Source organism: Mastomys coucha, unplaced genomic scaffold (genome assembly GCF_008632895.1).
Source record: "Mastomys coucha isolate ucsf_1 unplaced genomic scaffold, UCSF_Mcou_1 pScaffold5, whole genome shotgun sequence".
Lineage (NCBI taxonomy): Eukaryota > Metazoa > Chordata > Mammalia > Rodentia > Muridae > Mastomys > Mastomys coucha.
Window position 1 is genome coordinate 8,836,814 of NW_022196911.1, and position 20,805 is coordinate 8,857,618.

Genomic DNA, 20,805 nt, shown 5'->3' on the forward strand with positions numbered 1-20,805 from the left:
CCTCCCTCCCTCCCTCCCTCCCTCCCTCCCTCCCTTTGTTGCTCTTTTGATGTGGGTTCTGAAGGTTGAACTCAGACCATTAGGCTTGTGGGGCAAGCACTTAACCTACTGAACTATCTCCTTGGCCTCTGGATTAAGACAAAAGGGTTCAGGCAAGAAACGCTGAGCCTTCAAGACTCAGTTACCCATGATGGAGAAGCTACATCACAGGTGAGCAGTCAGTTCCTAGGAACCAGACTGTTCCCTTTAAGATGGTGGTGGCAGCGGTGGTGGTGGTGGCGGCAGTGGTTGCGTTAGTGACCACGACAACCACAATAACTTCCCCAGCAGAAACAGAGCTGATATAATACAATGGCCTACCTATAACCAAGACCTCCTACTCCCATCAGCTATATGAATCTCAAGCCCTTCTTTTATTTCCCCCTTTCTAGAAAGTCCCAGAGCCCCTATCCACTCCTTAAACATGAGCTTGGCATCACTGAGCCCCTTTATGAACCCCTTTATGAGGCCACACTGATCACATCATTCTCTGCTTCCAGATCTCTCTGCCTTTCACCACTCCTGCATCTTTAATGACAAATAAATGGGTGTGGAGTCCAGTCTGTGAGGGCTCCTGGAACTGCAGCTTTGCCTTTAAACTGATAATAGTCACAAACAGTAGAAATCTCTGGGGGGAAGAAAAATCAATAAATGGGTTGCCTTACCAGTTACCTAAATAGCTAATAAATTGGATGAAATGGGTCAGGAACATCCTGTAGACCTGTGGGATGACTCTCTAGGGCCTCTACTCAGCTGCCAACAATATTCCCTAAAGGGGGAGGTAGGGGTGGGGTGGGGGTAACTCCCAGAGAATTGGGTATGAACTGAACTTACTGCAGCGGGGGATGTCACAGTATTCCCAGCGTTTGTTGGGGTCTGTGGTGAAGCACCAGGGTCGAGGCTCCCCATCAGGGTTGCGGCAATAATTCATCTTCAGGTTCTTGCTTGGAAATCTGGGCAGACAAGAAGGATTTTTTTTTTACCCGTTTTTTTTTCCATTTTTTTTCATTTGCTGTGATAATATATCAATAATTTAGAAATAAAAAATATCACATAGGGGCTGGAGGGATGGCTGAGTGGTTAAGAACTCTGACTGCTCTTCCAGAGGTCCTGAGTTCAATTCCCAGCAACCACATGGTGGCTCATAACAATCTGTAATGGGATCTGATACCTTCTTCTGGTGTGCGTGAAGACAGTGGCAGTGTACTCATATGAAATAAATAAATGAATAATTCTTTTTTTAAAAAAATCATAATTCAGCATGTACTTCTTTTTACTTTTCTAATTTTTTTTTATTGTTCTCTTGTATATTATATCCCAACCAGTTTCTCCTTCCTCCCATCCCCCCAGTCTTTCTCCCTGAGATCTACATGCCTCGGCCTTCCCTTAGAAAAGAACAGGCCTCCCAGGGACACTGAAAAGTTTCTGCAAAGCAAAAGACACTATCAATAGGATAAAATGGCTGTCCAGAGAATGGGAAAAGATTCTTTTACCAACTCTGCATCTGACAGAGAGCTAATATCCACAATAAAGAAAGAACTCAAGAAACTAGACATCAACAAACTAAATAATCCAATTAGAAAAATGAGTTACAGATCTAAACAGGATCTCAAATGATGGAGAAACATTTAAAGAAATGCTCAACATCCTTAGCTATCAGGGAAATGCAAATCAAAATGACTTTGAGATTCCATCTTGTGCCTATCAGAATGGCTCAAATCAAAAATACAAGTGACAGCTCATGCTATCAAAGGCAGATTTTTTTAATAGCAATAAACATTCATGCAGACTCATGAGAATCTTTGAGAATGAGCAACCACCTAGCACCTGCAATTAGAGTTAGTCCTCTGCTGGAAACCCAGGGAGAAAGAGGCTTGGTCTTCTAAAGACCACATTTGTAGCAGTTCCCATGGGCAAGACTTACAGAAGAGGATGAGAAACTATCTAACCATCCAGAATATTGAAGTAAGCAAACGTTAGTTATCCAGATACAAATAATAGCCATCTTCAAAGAACAAAGTGCCCACTATCTTCAGACAGTGACATGGTACAGTCAGGAAACTGATGCCTAGTCCTACTGGTCTACCAGGCTCCTGACCTACTACCAGGAAACTTAGAGAATCCAAGATTGGGAGCTATGTTCCTTCAAGCACCTGGCCAGAAAGCCCAGGGGTTTAACTGAGAGATTGTCTCTATGACTGGTTCCTTTCTGAGACTGCGTGCTTAGGACAAAGAGAAAAGCTAGCAATGGTCTATTGGCCCTCTTATGGTTTCTACAGTTGGCTTGACCTAGTCATACTTTGAGATATTATTGTGCTTGCCTTAGAACGGCAGGGGCAGGGGCCATGTTTTAAGCTCTTTCAGAAGCTGCAAAACTCAGCAATGCCATCATCCACAGGGACATCTCCATACTACTGAGAGTCTTAGTAACCCTGTCATAACATCAGGGTCATCACAGAAAGAGGAGTGAGAGCATGACATCTGTGGGGAGATGTTTTCCTGTGGAAGAAATATGACCTTGAACCCTCACAAGTGCTTGCTCTGAAAAAAACCCTCATAGCCTTCTGGAACAGGGAGCCCCTGGTCCTGTTCTTAAACTCATAATCACCTTTGAGAACATGGTAGACTCAGTTGTAAGTTGACTCAATTGTAAAGGACTCAGTGTAAATACACATAAACTATCGGGAATCTGTAAGATGCTTCATACCTATAGATCACAGTTAGAACACTTAGACTATTACTGGTGTAAAAAGAGAAAGAGAGTCAAGGGAGCATACACAAGCCAAGTGTGTTTCTCAGTTTTACCAGAAACACAAATTGGCTGTGGATTTGGTTATAACTCGAATTCTATTCATGAGGCTTGGATGCTGCCTTTCTAGCAAGTACCCATGATGCCTCTGGACCATGTGATGAATAACAAGGACATATACTTTATATGCAGCCTAGTGGGGAGGATCTGCCTGCCTTGAAAATCAAAGCCACCCAGCCTTCAGTTCCTCAGATGTTTCTGCTTGCTTCAAGAGGAATGCATATCTAAAAAAACATCAGCCTTGGCTGCAGGACCTTACTTGGCGGGGATGTATCCGTGAGCATGTGGGCTCTGAGAATCCCAGGACTGGCAGTCAAGTCCAGACATGGTCTTGGAGATTTTGCCCTCATACTTCTCTCCACTGCAGTACATGCATTCCTCTGTGCAGCGTGGGAAGAGAAGGGGGAGAGAAAGAGAAAGTGACATGAAGCACAGTGGAACATAGACCAGAGTCCCTCTAGAGAGGTCTCCAGTGTTTCCTGCTACCCATTCATACCTGACCCTGGTAACCACTTGGAATATTCTGATGCAGTCAGGGTCCTGTCTGTCCTTTTTCTGAGACAATGTATTTGGGCTTTTTGAGTCTGTGCCACCTTAACTATGGTGGTCAGAAACTCTGATACATGACCTCAAACTGGGAGGCACCCATAGGGAAGGCACATGCTCTCAGAAGCCTGTACATTCTCCATTTTAAATCTTGCATATGATTTTTCAAATTTCAATGAACTTATTCTGATCACTTGATGAGTGACAGGTATATGGGAACCATTCAGACTTTCTGCTGGGTTTTGTGTTTGTCCCCAGTGACATTGCAGCCATTGGAGGACCCCACCCAACCTCAAGCAGCCAAGCTTCTGTTTGCACATTGCTGAGAAACATGACTGATGGGGGAATGAGTGGAGTAGGGGGTATGTGTGCGTGGGGGACATTGTATTTGTTTTTCTTTTTTGCTGTCTAATTTATTTAAAGACTAGAACTTTGATTTGGAATGATTAAAATCCTGTGTTGATGAGAAATAGCACACAACTGGAATTTTTATGGTATCATAAAAAGACAGCTATGAAATTTATATAAAAAGCATGTGTTCGTGGAATGTAATGACCAAATAACCTATGACCATCCATATCCAAATACAGGCACTCCTCTGTCCACATAGGCAAAGTGATAAGAAAGGAGTTGGCCCCTGAAACATGCCCACGTTGCCTCATAAGCACCACCTGGCTCTTTTTCATGCACTAATAAACATACCTAGAAACAGGAAACGAAGATGTTTTCCCAGTCTGATGCTTTAATTTTAATGCTTTCTTAGCATTGACCTTTGAGGTTCTTTGCGAAGCCAACAGGCCCATTAAAAGAAGGCATGCCGGGCTGGTGAGATGGCTCAGCGGGTAAGAGCACTGACTGCTCTTCCAAAGACATTGAGTTCAAATCCCAGCAACCACATGGTGGCTCACAACCACCGGTAATAGGATCTGATGCCCTCTTCTGGTGCATCTGAAGACAGCTACAGTGTACTTATTTATAGTAGTAAATTAGTCTTTGGGCCTGAGCGAGCAGGCTTGACCAGAGCAAGCAGAGGTCCTAAAAGTCAATTCCCAACAACCAGATGAAAGCTCACAACTATCTACAGTGTACTCATATACATAAAATAAATAAATCTTAAAAAAAAAAAAGAAGGCATGCCGACACACACAAACTGGTGTGCTGTTTAACTTCAAACTCAACAGAATCGCCCACATGAAATCATTCCTCCTGTGTGCTTGAATTCCACTGGTTTCATGGTTTTAATTTAGCTATTTAATAGCAACCATCTTTGAAGTTTTACACTGTATAGGGTTTTAACCAAAGAAATTTGTATCCAAGTTTTAGATCTGGTTATCAATGCGCACATGTTGAAATGACATTTTAATAAAGATAGTTCAGGTCAATACTGAGACTCCTTCACAAAAGCAAGCCCATTACTTCATTTTGAGTGTACAACACAAATCTTTTTTTTTTTTTTTTTAAATGATGTCTCTTGGAAATGGCTGTATAGCATATGCCAGGTGACAAGCAGACAGGAGGTTTTCTAGAGCCACCCCTACCTTCACATTCAGGGATGTCGCAGTAGTCGTATCGTTGGTCCGGGTCCGTTGTGTAGCACCAGGGCCCTTGATCATCATTGTCTGGGTTCCTACAGTAGTTTTCCTCTAGTCCCTGGCTGGGGTGTGTACTGGGGGAGTAGCTACAGGATGGAAAAGCGACGTGGTGACCGCATTGTAAAGGACAGTGAATCAGCGAGGTAGGAGATGCTATGTTTCAAATGGAGGGTTCAGTTCTGTCTTCTGAATGTGTTTTAGCTGCTGGTTGTTGCTTTCTTTCTCTATGGACTGGGAGCTTGGGTCAAACAGCTCATTTTACCATCATCACTCATTGGGCAGCTAAGTCTTGGGTCTAGCCAAAGCATGTGTGCTGAGCAGGGCCTCAGATGCCAGTGGTCCTCCCCACACATCCCCAGCACTGATTGCTCTTCTGTGTGACCTCCACTCCTAGCATTCCACTTAAACCTTCCACATTCTGTCACTTGCCCTTAATGAAAAAAAAAATGCACTAAGAAGGGGTCAGCTCCCCATGTTACTGATGGAGGAGTCTCATGTGATGAAACAGGCAAAAGTGGATGGCAGCTAGGCCTGACTAATTAGCCAGAGGCAGGTGAAGACTCAGTCTATTGTGTAATTCTAGAGACCAGCCAGGTTTTCTTTGAAACCCAGCCTAGGTGGTCAGGGTTGGGGAAAGCTGATCTCATCTTCTGCTCTAGAGACGAGTTACTACAAAGATAACTAGATAAAACATGCAAGAACTTGCAGTCTAAAAGAGCAAGCTTGATTTCTGGCTCCTCCATGTCCCAGTTTGGGGAAGTGTCTACCTTATTAGAAGCTCAGCTGGCTCATGAAAGAGCCTGGCCTGGCCCCTGGAGTCATCGCAGAGAACTTAATGCCATCTAATGCTATGCTGGGGAAACACAAACAGGATGACCCTAAAATAATACACATAGCTGCAATGCTTCTATTTGTTTTTCATGGTTTATACCCTCACTGGGTCACAGTGGTGAGGTAGGCATGCCATGCAAACTCCAACTTGGCGTTTAACTGAAACATACCCATCTCTAAACAGGCATCATTTTCTAATACTTGGTCTCTGTTATAGTTGGTGTGATTGTCAACTTGACACGAACTAGAACTCACCTGAGAAAAGAATCTCAAAGAGAAAATTTCTCGATACTTGTGTGTAGGCCTGTGAGAGTATTGTCTTGTTACATGAATATATGTGGGAAGATCTAGCCATTCCCTAAGTAGAACTATATAAGTACAGAGAAGGAACTGAGCACCAGTAAGCATACATGCACTTATTTCTCTGTTCTTGACTGTAGCTGTGCTGTCACTGGTAGTGTCAAGCTATTGCTGCTGTAATTTTTCCATAATGATGGACTGTAATTTGTCATTGTCATATGAAGTAAATTCCCTTTCCCCCTGAGTTACTTTTTTTGCCACAATATTTTTATCACAGCAGCAGAATGAAAACTACGGCAGCCTAAAATTCAGTTGAGAGGTTCTTTTGACGTGCCCCCTCCTATGTTTTAAGACTTCTCAGATATTATATAACAAGGCTAATAGAAACCAACCATTTTTCTCCTTCTGTGTTGGGACTATTCAGCTGCCAAGAAATCCACATCAAAAGGTTCTCTGCTCATATTGGCAGGCAGGTTTAATTTGGAAACAATGGAATTGTTCTGAATACGCTCATGAACACCAACATGAAGTAGTGGGGCTTACTTGGGTACGTGGGGGGACGTGGCACTCCACTTTTGACAGGCAACACCACCCTTTGTCTTGGACATGGTTCCTCTGTAGCCAGTGCCGGTGCCGGTCTTACATTCCGACAGATACACTGCAAGAGAGCCATGCAGGGGTTCAAGGTCCAGCAAACCACCTCTATAAGAAGGTGTGCCTGGCACAGTCCCAGCACATGTTGGAAAGACCTCTAAGCAAGCCCTGCCTTCCCACTCTCTGAAAGACAGCTGCAAATGCTGTTGGCACTGACCCTGTGATAGTTTTGACTGTTACTGTGGCACACCTAGAATCCCCTGGAAAGGATGCTGATAGAAGAATTGTCTAGATCAGCTTGGCCTGTGGGAGGATTGCTTAATTGAGTTAAATGAGGTTGAAAAACAGGACCACTCCATGGGCTTGTCCCTGAACTCTCTTGAGGGTGAAGTGAGCTGGCTGAGTATAGGCAGCCGACAAGCAAGGTTGTATATATTCTATCTCTGTCCTTGACTGAGGATGTGATGCGTCTGGCCACTCTCGTTCCTGGCTTGGTCTCCCCTCCGTGATGGACTCTGACCTAGAATTCATTGTGAGCCCAAACAATCTCTTGGCTGACCTAAGTTGATTCCTTTTTATTACAGCATCAGAATGAAACTAGAACAGATGTGTTTATTCGAAAGTTCTTTCCTTGGGTCCTCTGTGCCTAGTCCATGCCAGGGTTGGACCACAGGAGAACACGAAACAGACAAAGGCCCACTTTCCTGGAGCATAAATCTTAGTGGAGTTAAGACAGTGACAAAAGGAATTAAGAAACAGTTTGTAATGGGATGACGTCACAGCGTCACGTGTCAGAGGCATAGTGGTGAGACGGAGGCACAAAGAGAAGGGAGATGCTCAGACAGAGGGGAGAGCGAGCTATTCACAGGCCCACAAGAGTCCATCCAGTCCCAGTGTTTCCTTTCTTATACAGCTCTCAATATGCAAAGTGTATTGAAATGAGGGTGATCAAAGTGTTTATAATAGACATTCCCAACCTGGCTCACTTACCAAATCATGAGCTGTCCAACAGGCTCCATCCTGTCTCAGAAACACACCCAGATGCCCACTGCAGTTTAGAAGCAACAGGTTGCCCCTAAGTGGGAGGCCCCCAGTGTACACCCACATCTGTCCCTGCCAAGTAGGAGTGAAAGGTCCCAGGCATCATTTGTATTAATGTCTATTATTTCACTTGGTGATGCTTTGTAATAAGCAAAGCTAAGACATGAATGTGGAAACAGCAGTATTCATGGTTCAGTTTTTTAGATTAAGTTGGTTATCTTTTTTTTCACTAGTTTGTGACAGGGTTTCACTGTGTAGCATTGGATAACCTGGGGCTCTCCATGTAGACCAGGCAGATCCTGAACTCACAGAAACCCACCTGCCTTTGCCTCCTGAGTGCTGACATTAAACGTGTGTGCCACCATGACCAGCCAGTTGAAGATGTTTTTATGAGTGTTTGTGTTGTATATATGTTGTATGTTACTTGTTATTATGGAAGGGGGGTGCACATGTATTTGTGAGCGCACCTGGAAACCAGAGGTTGGCAACAGGTGTCTTGATCACTCCCTACCAGGGTCTCTGAGTAAGCCTGAAGCTGATTAATTTGGCCAGACTGGTTGGCCAATGAGCTTTAGCTATTTACCAGTCTCTGCTCCCAGATGGCACCAGGATCACAGCCACACACCACTCTTAACATTTTATGCAAGTTCTGGATATCTGAACTTAGATCCCTACACTTGAGCTTCAGGTACTTTACAGACTGAGCCATCCCCTAAGCCCCAAGCTGAATACCTTTAAGAGTTGAATTATTTTTAAATTGCTGTGAGATTCAGTGCTGACAACACACTCATGTAACTGACTGCATGAGCTTAGGGGTAGGGGGGGAGGTGAGTCATAAAGATCTAAAGGCATTGCAGAATCAGTGTGCTACCAAGACTGCCGAGATGAGGAGACTGATGTTGGAAATGATACATGGGAGCCCAGTGCAGAGAGGCCCCAGTGGAGCCCCAAATCCCAAGCAAAAGGTCTCCACTCTACATCACAAGCCAGCTTGGGTTTTTAATAGAAGCACACAATAGTGGTTCCAGTGTATTTGTACTGTTAAGAGTCCCCAGCAAGGCCTAGTTTTTAGTTCTTTGACACTCAGGAAGTATTTCTAACAAACACCAGCAAACCAACAGCTTCACAACACCATAAACAAAAGGCCCACTATAGCTTCCTTGGGGTGCTTCATACCAGGAGTGGTACCCCCCCACACACACACATCAAAGGTAGAAACTTGTAGTACACTAAGAAAGGGGGAGCCAGGGTCAGAGGAAACTTCTGAAAAACAGCACTCTATCACAGCAGGGTGACTATATCTTATAGCTGTGTATTATGTTTTTAAAAGAGCTAGAAGAAAAAATTTTAAGTTTCTCTCAACACACAGAAATTATGTATGTTTGAGGAGATGTCATTGTAGGCATTCTGGTTAGAACATGCACACACACACACGGCTTGAATTATTACAGTGTAGCCAATAAATATATAAAATTATATAATGGATTTTTTTCTAGACAAGTCATTGCCTTATTTCTCAGGCTGACCTCAAATATTCCAAATATTAAGATTACAGGCTGGATTTTAATCTAATTATACCAGGAATGGTTTTAAGCTAGGACGGTCCATTTCTTAGTGGTCACATGTACAGCTATAGCCAGGGTACCAGTGACTGCAGAGCCCCCAGCTAGCTAAGATGATGGCTTGGTTCAAAGGGTGGCAGTGGAGATGGTGCCATGCAGGATGCATATTGTCACCTGATACTGGTGGGTCCTAGCAAAATCCTGGCTGATAAATTAGCAGCCAGTCCAGATTCACAGTAGAGAAACTGGGACCAAACACTGACCGACTTTTGACTTTTCTCCTCTCTTGTTTGTTTGTACCCAGCATGGTGTATATAACCTTTTGATCCACTGAAAACAAGCAAAACCAGCCTTCAAACTTCAGACTTCAGCCTTGCAACTCAGCCCTCATGTGGCTCCTGGTTAACGATTTACAGGTGCCATATTTAAATATTAGCAATTTGTCAAAAGAATCCCACCCCGTCCCCTTTTCTATAAAAATCTAGGCAATGGTAGGCTAAGCCTATGTATCCTACCCTTCCTATGGTTTAAGAACTAAATACTTCACTTGAAAGTTAGATTTACTTGACACTGAATCTCAAGACTTAAAGATTCATGGAGGCAAGGAAGGAGATACCAGGGACACCTCACATTTAAGTTGAAGAAGGGGGATCAACTTCGGAAATTATCTCAACCTAAAGGAAGAGGTTAACCATTATAGTTTTGTGTGAGACACTACTAAGAGCACAGGAGTCAGGTATTTCTCATACTCTTCAGCACTCCGATACAAAATATTTAGAGAACTAAATTGCTTCTATGAATGCTCTTATTGCACTACCCAATCACAGAGAAGAGGCTTTTTAAAATGTCATAAATAGTCATACACACTTAATAATGCTTGGGACCTTCTAAAAGGCACTCCTTTGGAGTCCAGGCTACCTCAGGCCCTAAGGGATGGGATTTCTGGTCTGTTATAAAGGAAGCTGGAAAAGAAATCACAACTTTTATTTATGCATCTTCAAAATTTAAAGTGAGGAAAATCTAGCTCTTGAACAACAAAGAAGCAGAAAATTAAACAGAAGTAAGAAGTTTTGCCCTTATCTAAATGTAACTGAGGACTGAAAATATCAGTGTCTATTGTGCCTGGGGTTAGTTCCAAAGTGGGAGCCCAAGGGCATGGTCACCCTATAAAGGAGATACCAGCATCGTAAGGAGCACTTAGACTTCTTTTCTCCCCTTCCAAGCAAAACCAAGTCTCCTCTTTCTCAGGTCACAGATAGAAATGACTGTGTAAATCTCATTCCTGTGCAGAAGCAGGCTCACACCGACACTGGCCAAATAGCCAATTCTGTCTTAACTCAGAACTCTCTGTGATACTTTCTGGTCTCATAAATTAAGACTATAAAAGAGGAAAGGAGAAGGGAACAGGAGACATGAACAGACCTCTCTTTTCAAATAAGATGACGTCTCTCATGCGAATAATGGAGGAAGTCTTGCTGTTCTCCGCCATGATCACGCACTGCTGCTCTTTGCTGTGGTACTGGAATGACCTGCAGGAGCGAGGGAAGATGCTATATGAGTACATCCCTTGCTGGATCCTGGAGCTCTGAATGGTTGCCTCTAGTCAATTTTGTCACAATGCTTGTGCAACGCAGTCCTTGGGACAAGCGTGTTAGCACGGCAATCACACTCATGTTCCTAAACTTCCACACTCTCCCTTGCCAATTGGGTTCAATCACTGTGATGTTTCTGTGCCTCTTTCTTCCTTATCTCTGCTCTGTATGCCCTCCCTTCCTTTCTCCTTCTCTCCCTCCCTCCATCCCTCCTTCCTCCTTCCCTTCTTTCTTTTAGAGGCAGAGTACCTAGTGGGCCTGATACTCTTGTATAGCTCAGGCCAGCCTCAAAATCTCAATCCTCCTGCCTCAGCCTCGATGGTACTGGAATTACAGGAACGTGCCACCGTGTCCGACTGCCTCTTTCCCAAGTAACAGGCATTCATTTTGTGCCGGGGAGGAGCTGTTCTCTCTGTGTTGAGTTCTTTTCTGAGATGCGCTGCATACGGGACTTCCAGACTTCTATAATTTCCCTGTCTAGCCCTTGCCTCTGTGTTCTGCCCCGCCCCTCTCACCTCTCCAGTGGTTTGTTTCCAGCCAAGTTCAGAGTACTGCCTGTTCTCCACTGTAACAGTGCTGAGAGCTATCGAGGCCTTTAGGAGCTGATGGAGTTGAGGACTAAGTTCCTGAAAGGGTGGCTCAATCATCTGGACAGTGAGAACTCAATCCTGCCGGGCTGGGCTGTTTACTGCCAGCTTTCTAAACAGAACATGGCCCCTCCTGCCCTCTGCGCAGCACCTGCTTGTTCTTCCTTCTATTGTCCCAAACTCGCCAAAGCAAGGAGGCTGTAGCTGCCTGGCCTTAGACTTCAGCTTCCAGAAACACGCATTTGACAAACTTCTTCCTTTTATAAATCGTGAAGTCTTAGGAATTCTGGTATAGTCACAGAAAACAGCCTAAGCTTCCAACCTCTCTTCCCTCACATGACCCTGCAATGGGGGCTCGGCTCTGTGTTCTGTGCCAAAGGCGGCCATCTTTCAGGCCAGATCTCCTGCCTGAAGTCTTGTGATCCTATCACAGGCCAGCTCTGGCCCTCTTTCCCTTCCTGGAGTACCTCTGCACGTTTCTGCAGCCTCATCAAAATCCCTCTCCCTAGCTTATCTGGATCACCTGCCTCCTCTCCCTGGTGACACTTTTTCAACTCCCTCGACTCCTCCTAGTGCTTTGTTCCTCTGAACCTCTATAGAGCATGCACTGAGCAGTGCCTCATAATAAATATCCTATTCTTTTACATGATTGTTGGTTCCTTTGACTATTGTGTAAATGAGAAGGACAGACGTCAGACCGTGTAGGTGTGATTCTTTACTTCTCGAGGCTTTAGGGGATGTTTTCTGTTTTCTTCATGTGATCTGTAGTAAGTAGTTATGCTGATGTCCGCAACTGTGGCTCATGACAGGGATTGTTAATGCTTCTGCCCCACCTCCATGTGTGTGCGCTTGTGTGTGCATGTGTGTGTGGGTAGGCCAGATGTGAGCCTCAGGTGTCTTCCTCAGTTTCTCTCCATTGTGTTTTTTATACTTGGTCTCTCATTGAACCTGGAGCTCTCCCATTGGCTAGATTAGGTAGCCAGTGAGCTGCAGGGATCTACTTGTTTCTGCCTCCACAGTGCTAAGACAATAGTCACTTCATGTTGCTTTCACATTTGTGCTGGAAATCAAATCCAGGTCCTCGTGTTTGCAATGCAAGCATTTTACAAACAGAGCCATCTTTCTAGCCCCTTTTCAGAGATTTTCTTTTTAAAGGGAACACTAATAAATCTTAATAAGACCTTGGTCCTCAGATATCATAAGCAAACTCCAGCACTATAAACTACCTTTACCTCAAATTTTTTAAATTTCCATTTTAATTTAATTTTGATTTTTAAAATGATTACCGTGTGTATGTATTGTAAGTACAGGTACATATGTACCGCTGTGTGTATGTGGAAGTCAGAGGACAACTTTGTGGTTCTCTCTCCACTTTATGTGGGCTCTTAAGATGGAACTCAGGTCCTTAGGGTTACAGAGACAGACTTTTAATCACTGCAGCTCTCCAACTCTCCTCTTTCCTCTTGAGTTCCATTTTTATTAATAAACAGGTGGATAAATGTATTTTCCTTGAAGGAACATGGCCTTGGGTGGCCCGAGTTCTGCCTGAGACAATGGCACCAACGATACCTGCAGATGAAGTCTGTCTCCTCTTCGCATTTGGATGAACAGTCTGCTATGCTTCCTGCTGAGAGCTGCTTCTTGGTGACACTAAACAGTGAAGCCCCTTGGGTGCTTACATAGCCATCCAGCGAGTTCCCTTGTCCTGCAAGAAAAGTGGAAAACTGAGCAAATGGGATGACAACATTGTTCATCATCATGGCTGTGGTGTGTGTGTGTGTGTAACCACATGCATGCACATATCTCATGGCTTTTTAATTTATTTGTTTTTTATCAACCAAATAACATTAGCTATTATTTTTGTGGCTAAACGCATTACAGAAAAAAAAAAAAAAAAAAGGAATCCTTACTTAGATAAGCAGCTCCAGTAGGTTGCAATAGGTTGAAAGCACAACTAGACTGGCAGATTAGTAACTGAGGCCTGTGCAACCACCTCTCTATTACCATATAAGTATAAAACTTTAAAGAGTAAATTATACCGCTCACTGTTTGCCCTGTGATAAGCCAGTGAGGCCCCAGCAAATGGATTTTCATTTGATCTTCCCAGAGAGAGAGTGGCACAGGGAGGCTGTTGATCGACTGCCAGTGATGTATGCTTTTCAATGACATGTGACTTTCTTTTCTTGACGAAGAAAGTATATGGCATTCTAGAGGAAGTCATTAAAAAGTAGAGTCTGGTACAAATACTGGCTTCACTTTTGTTGTTGTTGTTGTTGTTGTTGTTGTTGTTGTTGTTGTTGTCGTCATTGTTGTTGTTGAGACAAAGTCTTTCTATGTAGTCCTAACTGGCCTGGCACTCAAGCAATCCTCCTGCTTTAGCCTCCCAAGTGCAGAATTATACAATGTGTGCTACCATGTGTGGCCTGCCTTTGATTTTTGTGTGAGATGCAATTTGAGACAGAGTCACTTGCTTTCCCTTTTGCCCCCATAGAATGTGGTCCCAGATGCCAGGTGCCCCCTGAGCTAAGGTGCTACAATGCTGGCTTAAGCTTAGACAACTCTGTTCTAAGATTGAGCCCCCGGATACTACTCTTTTGTGTAAATACTCATGATTTCCATAGGGGTGAGAGGACAAAGAGGTTAATGAACATGGGGAAGTCTTCATGGAATTAGGCAACATGACCACCTTGACCTCTCTAGAGGGGAAGTGAAGCCAGCTCCAGAAAGTTAATGAGTGACCAGGATTGGAAGCAGGAAAACTTGAGAAGACAATTGGTAAATGCAGATTCATCTTTGAAACTCTACCCTGTTCCCTCTCTGGTGACTCCATCTGTCTTCAGTGCTCCCAACTGGAAGGCTGGGTAAAGAGTGGAAGGTTGTCTGATGCCTTTTACATCATCAGAAGTGCTTGCTATGGGCATAAGAGATTATTGAGAAATGGAACATTTTAGGTTTCTGTTCTGTTCCAGTTCAAACTCTCAACTTGAGAAGACCCAAGAATCTGTAGAGCTGTATGTGATTTGAAAGACACACAGTCACTCTGCACAGCTTGTCTAGACAGAGTTGGGTCAAGCTGTGGAAAGAGTTCTCGGGGAGTGTGCCAGGGAAGGTCTCAGATGATGATGGAGAGGAGAGAGCCCTACTAGGACCATCAGTTTGTGTCATGTTAATGGGGGACAGCTGCTGAGACCCACCCAAGGTGCTGCCATTCCAAAGACATGTCCCCACGGGGGATTGAATCTTTTCTTTTGTATTTGAAGTTTTTCTCCAAGTCTTTATCTCTTCTGTTTACTTCCAGGGCTCTTGTAGAAAATAAGGTTTACTATAGTGTATTGATTAGGAGACTTGAAACAAACCTTTTAGTAGGAAAAGTATTTCTCTGTTACAAACTAAATATAGATGTGTATTACCATCAAAGCAAAGACTTTTTTCATCATTATGGTGTATGTGTGTACATGTACCTGTGTGTGTGGTGTGTGTTTATGTGTGTGGGTGCATGTGTGTATGTATGTGTGCCTGTCTATATGTGTGTGTGTACTTGAGTGTGTAAAATTAAATCTCTCCTGAGCTTGATGGATGGCACTTCTTATCCTAGTACTTGGGAAGCAGAAGTAGGCCTCTGAGAGTTAAAGGCTAACCTGGTTTACATAGCAAGTTTCAGGCTGGCCAGGACTACATAATATGACTTTGTCTCAAAAAAAATCAGTAGTTTGTACATAGCTGTGGAAGAAGCTTTTTTATCCTCTCCCAGGCTATTTCTGTGCAATAGGAAAATGAACGTCAAGCCATTTCTGCAGATAATGACAATAAGTACTTTGACAAAGACCTTATGAAGGAATTCCCCCTCAATTGGCAGAGATATATGTTAGTCCTGCTGCAGAGAAGTTGGTTCTAAAATTTCAGTGTGACCCCTAAGCTTATAGTATTCACCAATGCTAGTTTCTATGGGCTAAAGTAGGATATTCACACATGTGCACTCGCGCGCACGCACACCCCCCACACACATACACACAATGTGTCTAGCAACCCTGACCTTTCAGTAGGTATTTAATTACTACATACATATGTCACTTTAAAATGGACCCATGTGACTCATGGAAGCATCAGAGGAAGACGTGTACCTATATAAAGCCTTCCTTCAACCAAACAGAAAATCCCAATGGGAACAGGACAGCTCAACAAAAGCTTCTAATCAGTCACACTGAAAACAAGGCAAAGAGGTAGACCATCTAACCCCACTAACTACCACCACCAGGAATTGAACCCAGAACCTCAAATATGCTAGCCAAGTGCTCTACCACTGAGCCATATCCCCCTCTAGTCATACCTCTTTAGTCAGACCCCTCCAAAATCCCCCATCATTTAGATTTACAAAGCCATTGGTGGCTTGCTCTGCCTGTTCATACCCAAACAGTATTCACAGGGAAATTGAATTTATATGTCAAACTCCTGAGACTTTGAACTGAAAGTCCCATAAACCAATAGCTCATTTAAATGAATTGCCCAAAAAGACATAGCAAATCTATTTTTAATAGATGTGTAGAATTTTTAAAAAGCTGAATGAAAACTGTGCATCAAATCTTACCTGGTTTCAGAAACAAGAGAAACAGAAGGATTACTTCCTTATGGTCCATGTTGGGACTGGCCAACAGCACCTGGACAACTGTGTCCCAGTCCCCAGTGTTGACTTAAAGGGGAGCAAAGGCATCTGCATGCAAGGTAGTCCAATGAAGTTAATTATTCTCTGGGGCCCCCACCACTGTACTCAGAAGGAGCAAACATTACCTCGAACAGGGAGCTTACAAAATGTTTGAGCAGAGCCTGCAGTAGATGCTGGAAGTGATGGCAGTGGCCCTCCCCACTGGACCCCTCCACACTGTTAGACTCCCTCCCTCTTCCCTCTTCCCTCCTCCCTCCTTCCTCCTCCCCTTCCCCTAGGCCACCATGTTTCCAGTCTCCTCTCATTTCTTTCTCTCTTTTTCCCTTTGCTGAGTGCCTCCCATACGCCAGATTCTGCCAAGTGGTCCATACTCAGCCTCGTTTGACCTTCCTGGCAATCGGTTGTACCCTGTTCCCATTTTCAGAAGAGGGGCCTGGGGTACCATGTGATGTCTCAGTGTGTGCATTGTGCAATATGTTATGAGCTTGTTTTTCATTCAGTATGTTGTGAGTAGCAATTGGTTTTGATTTGGTTTGGCTTTGGTGATTCCCTCCGCTCTATCTCAACTCTGATGCTGACTAAGCAGTTTGATTAAGTTGTATCATTTTTACAACACTGTCATATTCACACCTCTTTAAAATTTAAGCACGACATAACCTCTGTCCTGGAGTGTTTTAGTCCTTGACTCGCCTGTATAGTGAGACTCGGTATTGCCGGACAAGAGCTAAACCTTGGAGAGGCACTGTTAGCCTACCATGCAGTGTTAAAATCGGTTTGAGGGTTGTAGAGAGAACTCAGTGGTTAGAAGCACTTACTGCTTCTCCAGAGAGCCGGAGTTCAAGTCCCAGCACCCACATCAGACAGCTCACAGCCACCTGTAACTCCAGCTCCAGGGGATCTGATGTCCTCTTCTGGTTTTTGAGGACACACACACACAATGTATGTATATGTGTGTATGTGTGTATATAGGTATACACATATGTGTATATATGTGTGTGTACATGTACATATGTATGTGTATATGCCTGTGTATATATATGAATATTACACACATATATGTATGTGTATATAGGTATACACATATGCATATATGTATGTGTGTACATGTACATATGTATGTGTATGTGTATATATATGTGAATATATATCTGTATTATATATGTGTATATGTGTATATACATATATATACATGTATGTACACATACATTATATATGTGTGTGTGTATATATATATATATATATATATATATACATATATATAAAATCTTCCACTTCCCAGTTCTTTCACAATATCTCTTCCAGTGTGGCTCTCTCTTCCATAGGAACTCACAGTATCATAACACCCTCATGCATAGCACAAAAGTGGAGAGATTCAGCTGCAAAAATACCTTTTTGTTTATTACTCTTGTTGCTTTGAGATAGTCTCCTACTATAGCTTGGGCTAGCCTGGAACTCACAGTGATCCTCCTGTCTCTGCTACCTCAATGCTAAGACCATAGGTTCATGTCAGTCTCTACCAATCATCTCAACTTTAATGGTAGAGTCTGGATGTTTTCCTGGCTGGAGGCCAAAATGCTTTAAAACCTCCTGTTTTATATTTGGAAATATTTAGAAATAGACTCCTCTCTGTTGGTGTGGTGTAGGGTCAAGACAGCCACTGTTCTTCCCTGGCTACAAACTCCTTCCCATGACAACTAGTTACAGGATCAGGTGCCAGGATGTCTCAGGTAGAACCTTGTTATAGAATCCCAGGAGAATAAAGCCTGTGCAGAAAACCCACAAAGACAAGCAAGGAGAGTGAGGGGCAGGCAGCAAGCATGTCACAGTGCTGAGCACCACCCCTCCTTGAGGAAGCCAGGAGGTCTGTGAGACTCAGAAAGATGACAAATGTATGGAGCTCAGTCAACTTTGAGATGCACAAGGCCCTCCCTCAGCTCTATAGGAACAGAGAAATGGTGTGGGAGATTCTCCTCAGTGGAGACACCTGTACATGAGGAGAGAACATTCAGGGAGTTCCTGTGATGAAGCAACCTTTGTAAACTCCTTGGATCTCCCAGCTAGATTCAGTTGGAATTGGTTTCTTTGGCCTGCAGTGAGTGCCCTGTGGGAGTGAATCTACGATGGTCACACCTCTCCAGGAGTGCTTCACACAGCAGACAGATGGGGACACCTGAGTGTGAGCACGCCTGATATCTTGTCAGCCAGCCTTCTCTCCTCATACCCACCTCCGGCCTTACCTCCTCTTTCTTGAGCCCCCTGGCCCAGTTTAATAAGTTAGAAGCAATCCAAAAAGTCAGTAACAAGCAGATTTATTTTTCCCTCCAAAAAACTCCAGAAAGAAATAAAACCAGCCAGGTAGTAGTGGCGCACGCCTTTAATCCCAGCACTTGGGAGGCAGAGGCAAGCGGGTTTCTGAGTTCAAGGCCAGCCTGGTCTACAGAGTGAGTTTCAGGACAGCCAGGGCTACACAGAGAAGCCCTGTCTTGAAAAAACAAAAATAAATAAATAATAAATAAATAATAAAACCAGATTCCACAAATACGTGATGGCTTTGGTATGCCAGTGTATGTAGCCTTCTGCTTAAAGCCTTATTTTGGTCTTCCTCCTTCACTAATCACCATAAGAATGTTATCAGAATTCTACACCACAAACCTTTTTGTCAGTTTTTTTGTTGTTGTTGTTGGTGGTGGTGGTGGTGGTGTTTTGTTGTCTTGAGTGAGTTTAAAGGTTTGAAACATCCCATACAGGCTCATGAATTTAAACACCAATCCCCACTTGGTGGCGCTGTCTTGGGAGGTTGTAAAAACTTTCGGAGGTGGGGCTTGGCTCCTGACAGTGGGTGGCTGCGTTCCTCATTGGCCATCAGTCGTGAGCAAGCTGCCTGGTGTTTTCTCGAAGACTGGAGCCTATTCAGCAGAGAGCTGTTCAGTTGAGACAAATCCTTCTTCTAGGTCTCTTTTGTCTGGGATTTTTGCCCAGTGATGAGGAAAAAATAATTAACACAGGAAGAATCAGTATATGACTACTGTGTGTAACTGTGACTGTCCTCCAAGCCAGGCAGAGTTCAGCTGATTATCCCAGCAGAGCTTGTCAAATGTTACGTCCCCTTATGGAAGGTCAGGGAGGGTCATGAGAGCCTCACCTCAGTATCCAGTTGCTCCCAACAACTTGAAGTATGCAACTCTATCCTAAAACTGCATGGTCTTTGGAAAGGGCTGGAGTAACTAGACCAGGGGAGGGGAGGGAAGGAGGCCTCCATCTATGTGACTATGGGAAAACTGTCATCCCACTGGGTAAAGGGTTTCTGGCCTCTTGGAGGAAGAACACCAATATTCCTGAAATCCCTCCTCTACGTTCTTTAAGGAAGCCCAATAAATTCATTCACTCCCCCAGAGTGAATTTTGGTAGAATCATGCCTTGGTTTGTTGTTGGGACCCCAAGAAGAAGAAGAGGAAAAGCAAGAGGAGGAGGAAGAGGAGTCATTGTTTATGTCTCTCCCTGGGAAGGAATTTTGGCAATGGTGCACCCCCAACAAAATTCTGGACTACCCTTAATTCTGTTCTGTTATTTTGTATATCAGGTCGCCTGCTAAAGGCCTTGTGACTGTGTTATTCTCTACCTGTGACAGCCAGAGTGGGGCAGCACAGAGCACATATGCTCGACTATAGAGACACAGGGATCCATATCCTGAGAGGAAAAGAACATCGGTGGGGAGAGTGTGTTGCTCAGCTGTGAACAAGGGTAAATGCCTGGTGACTTCCACATGGTGAGTCCTACCTTAACCTCCTGAATCCTGAGTGATGGAAGAGAAAATCTTAACTGAGAAAATGTCTCCATAAGATTGGCTCGTGCGCAAACCTGTGGGGCATTTTCTTGATTAATGAAGGATGTAGGTGATCCCTGCCCACTGGGAAGTGGTGCCAACCCTGGGCAGGGGCCTGGGCAGGCGGCCCTGAGGTATAAAAAGAAAGCAGACTGAGCAAGCCAGGGGGAGCAAGCAGGTAAGTACCATTCTTCCATTATCTCTGCTTCAGTGCCTGGCCTGACTTCCCTTGGTGATGGACTGTAATGTGACCTGGAAGTATAAGGCAAAATAAACCCTTTTCTCCCCAAGTCACTTTCGACCATGGCTTTCTTCGAAGCAATAGAAACTGTAACTTAGTCAGATGGAGAGATGGGGTTCCAGTCCCACCTGAGGCTGAAGCTTCGGCCAGGAACAGAGTGTCAATGGCCTGAGGTTTACACCTGCGCGCAACTTCACAAACGAGTTCTACCCTCCTTCTGCTCCAGGCTCTGCCAAGCGGGAGTTGTCATACTAGGACATTCCCTCCCCATGAGGTCTCTGATGGGCCCCAATAAGACCTGTCATTTCAACATAAACCACCAGGGCTCCTGGGAGATGGCATGGTGGGTAAAGCGCTTGCTATCCAAGTGCAAAGACCTGCATTTGGATTGCTAGAACCCACATGAAGTCAGACACAGTCACTTCTAAGATAGGAGGTCAGGGCAGCATTCCCAGAAACTCAACGGGCCAGCTAGCCCGGAGCATGCAGCAGCAATCAAGAGAAATCTCAGAGAAGGTGGATGCAGAGACACGGCACCCAAGGTTGTGATTTCTATGGATGCAGTATCACATACACACACACACACAC

At 44.1% G+C, this 20,805-nt stretch overlaps 1 protein-coding gene across 2 annotated transcripts in view; it reads right to left on the bottom strand.

Moving 5' to 3' along the window:
* Positions 1–16,181, bottom strand: part of Plg (plasminogen) — a 44,841-nt gene extending 28,660 nt beyond the window's left edge. The window contains exons 1-7 of one of the 2 annotated variants that reach the window (XM_031351773.1): positions 16,079–16,181; positions 13,063–13,198; positions 10,737–10,843; positions 6,661–6,775; positions 4,933–5,072; positions 3,108–3,228; positions 874–992 (exon numbers count right to left, since the gene is read on the bottom strand). In XM_031351773.1, coding sequence (XP_031207633.1) covers positions 874–992; positions 3,108–3,228; positions 4,933–5,072; positions 6,661–6,775; positions 10,737–10,843; positions 13,063–13,198; positions 16,079–16,127 — 787 coding nt within the window. In that variant the 5' untranslated portion in view covers positions 16,128–16,181. The remainder of the gene's footprint in view (positions 1–873; positions 993–3,107; positions 3,229–4,932; positions 5,073–6,660; positions 6,776–10,736; positions 10,844–13,062; positions 13,199–16,078) is intronic. The other variant, XM_031351774.1, reaches the window with a different exon arrangement.
* Positions 16,182–20,805: the final 4,624 nt, after the last annotated feature.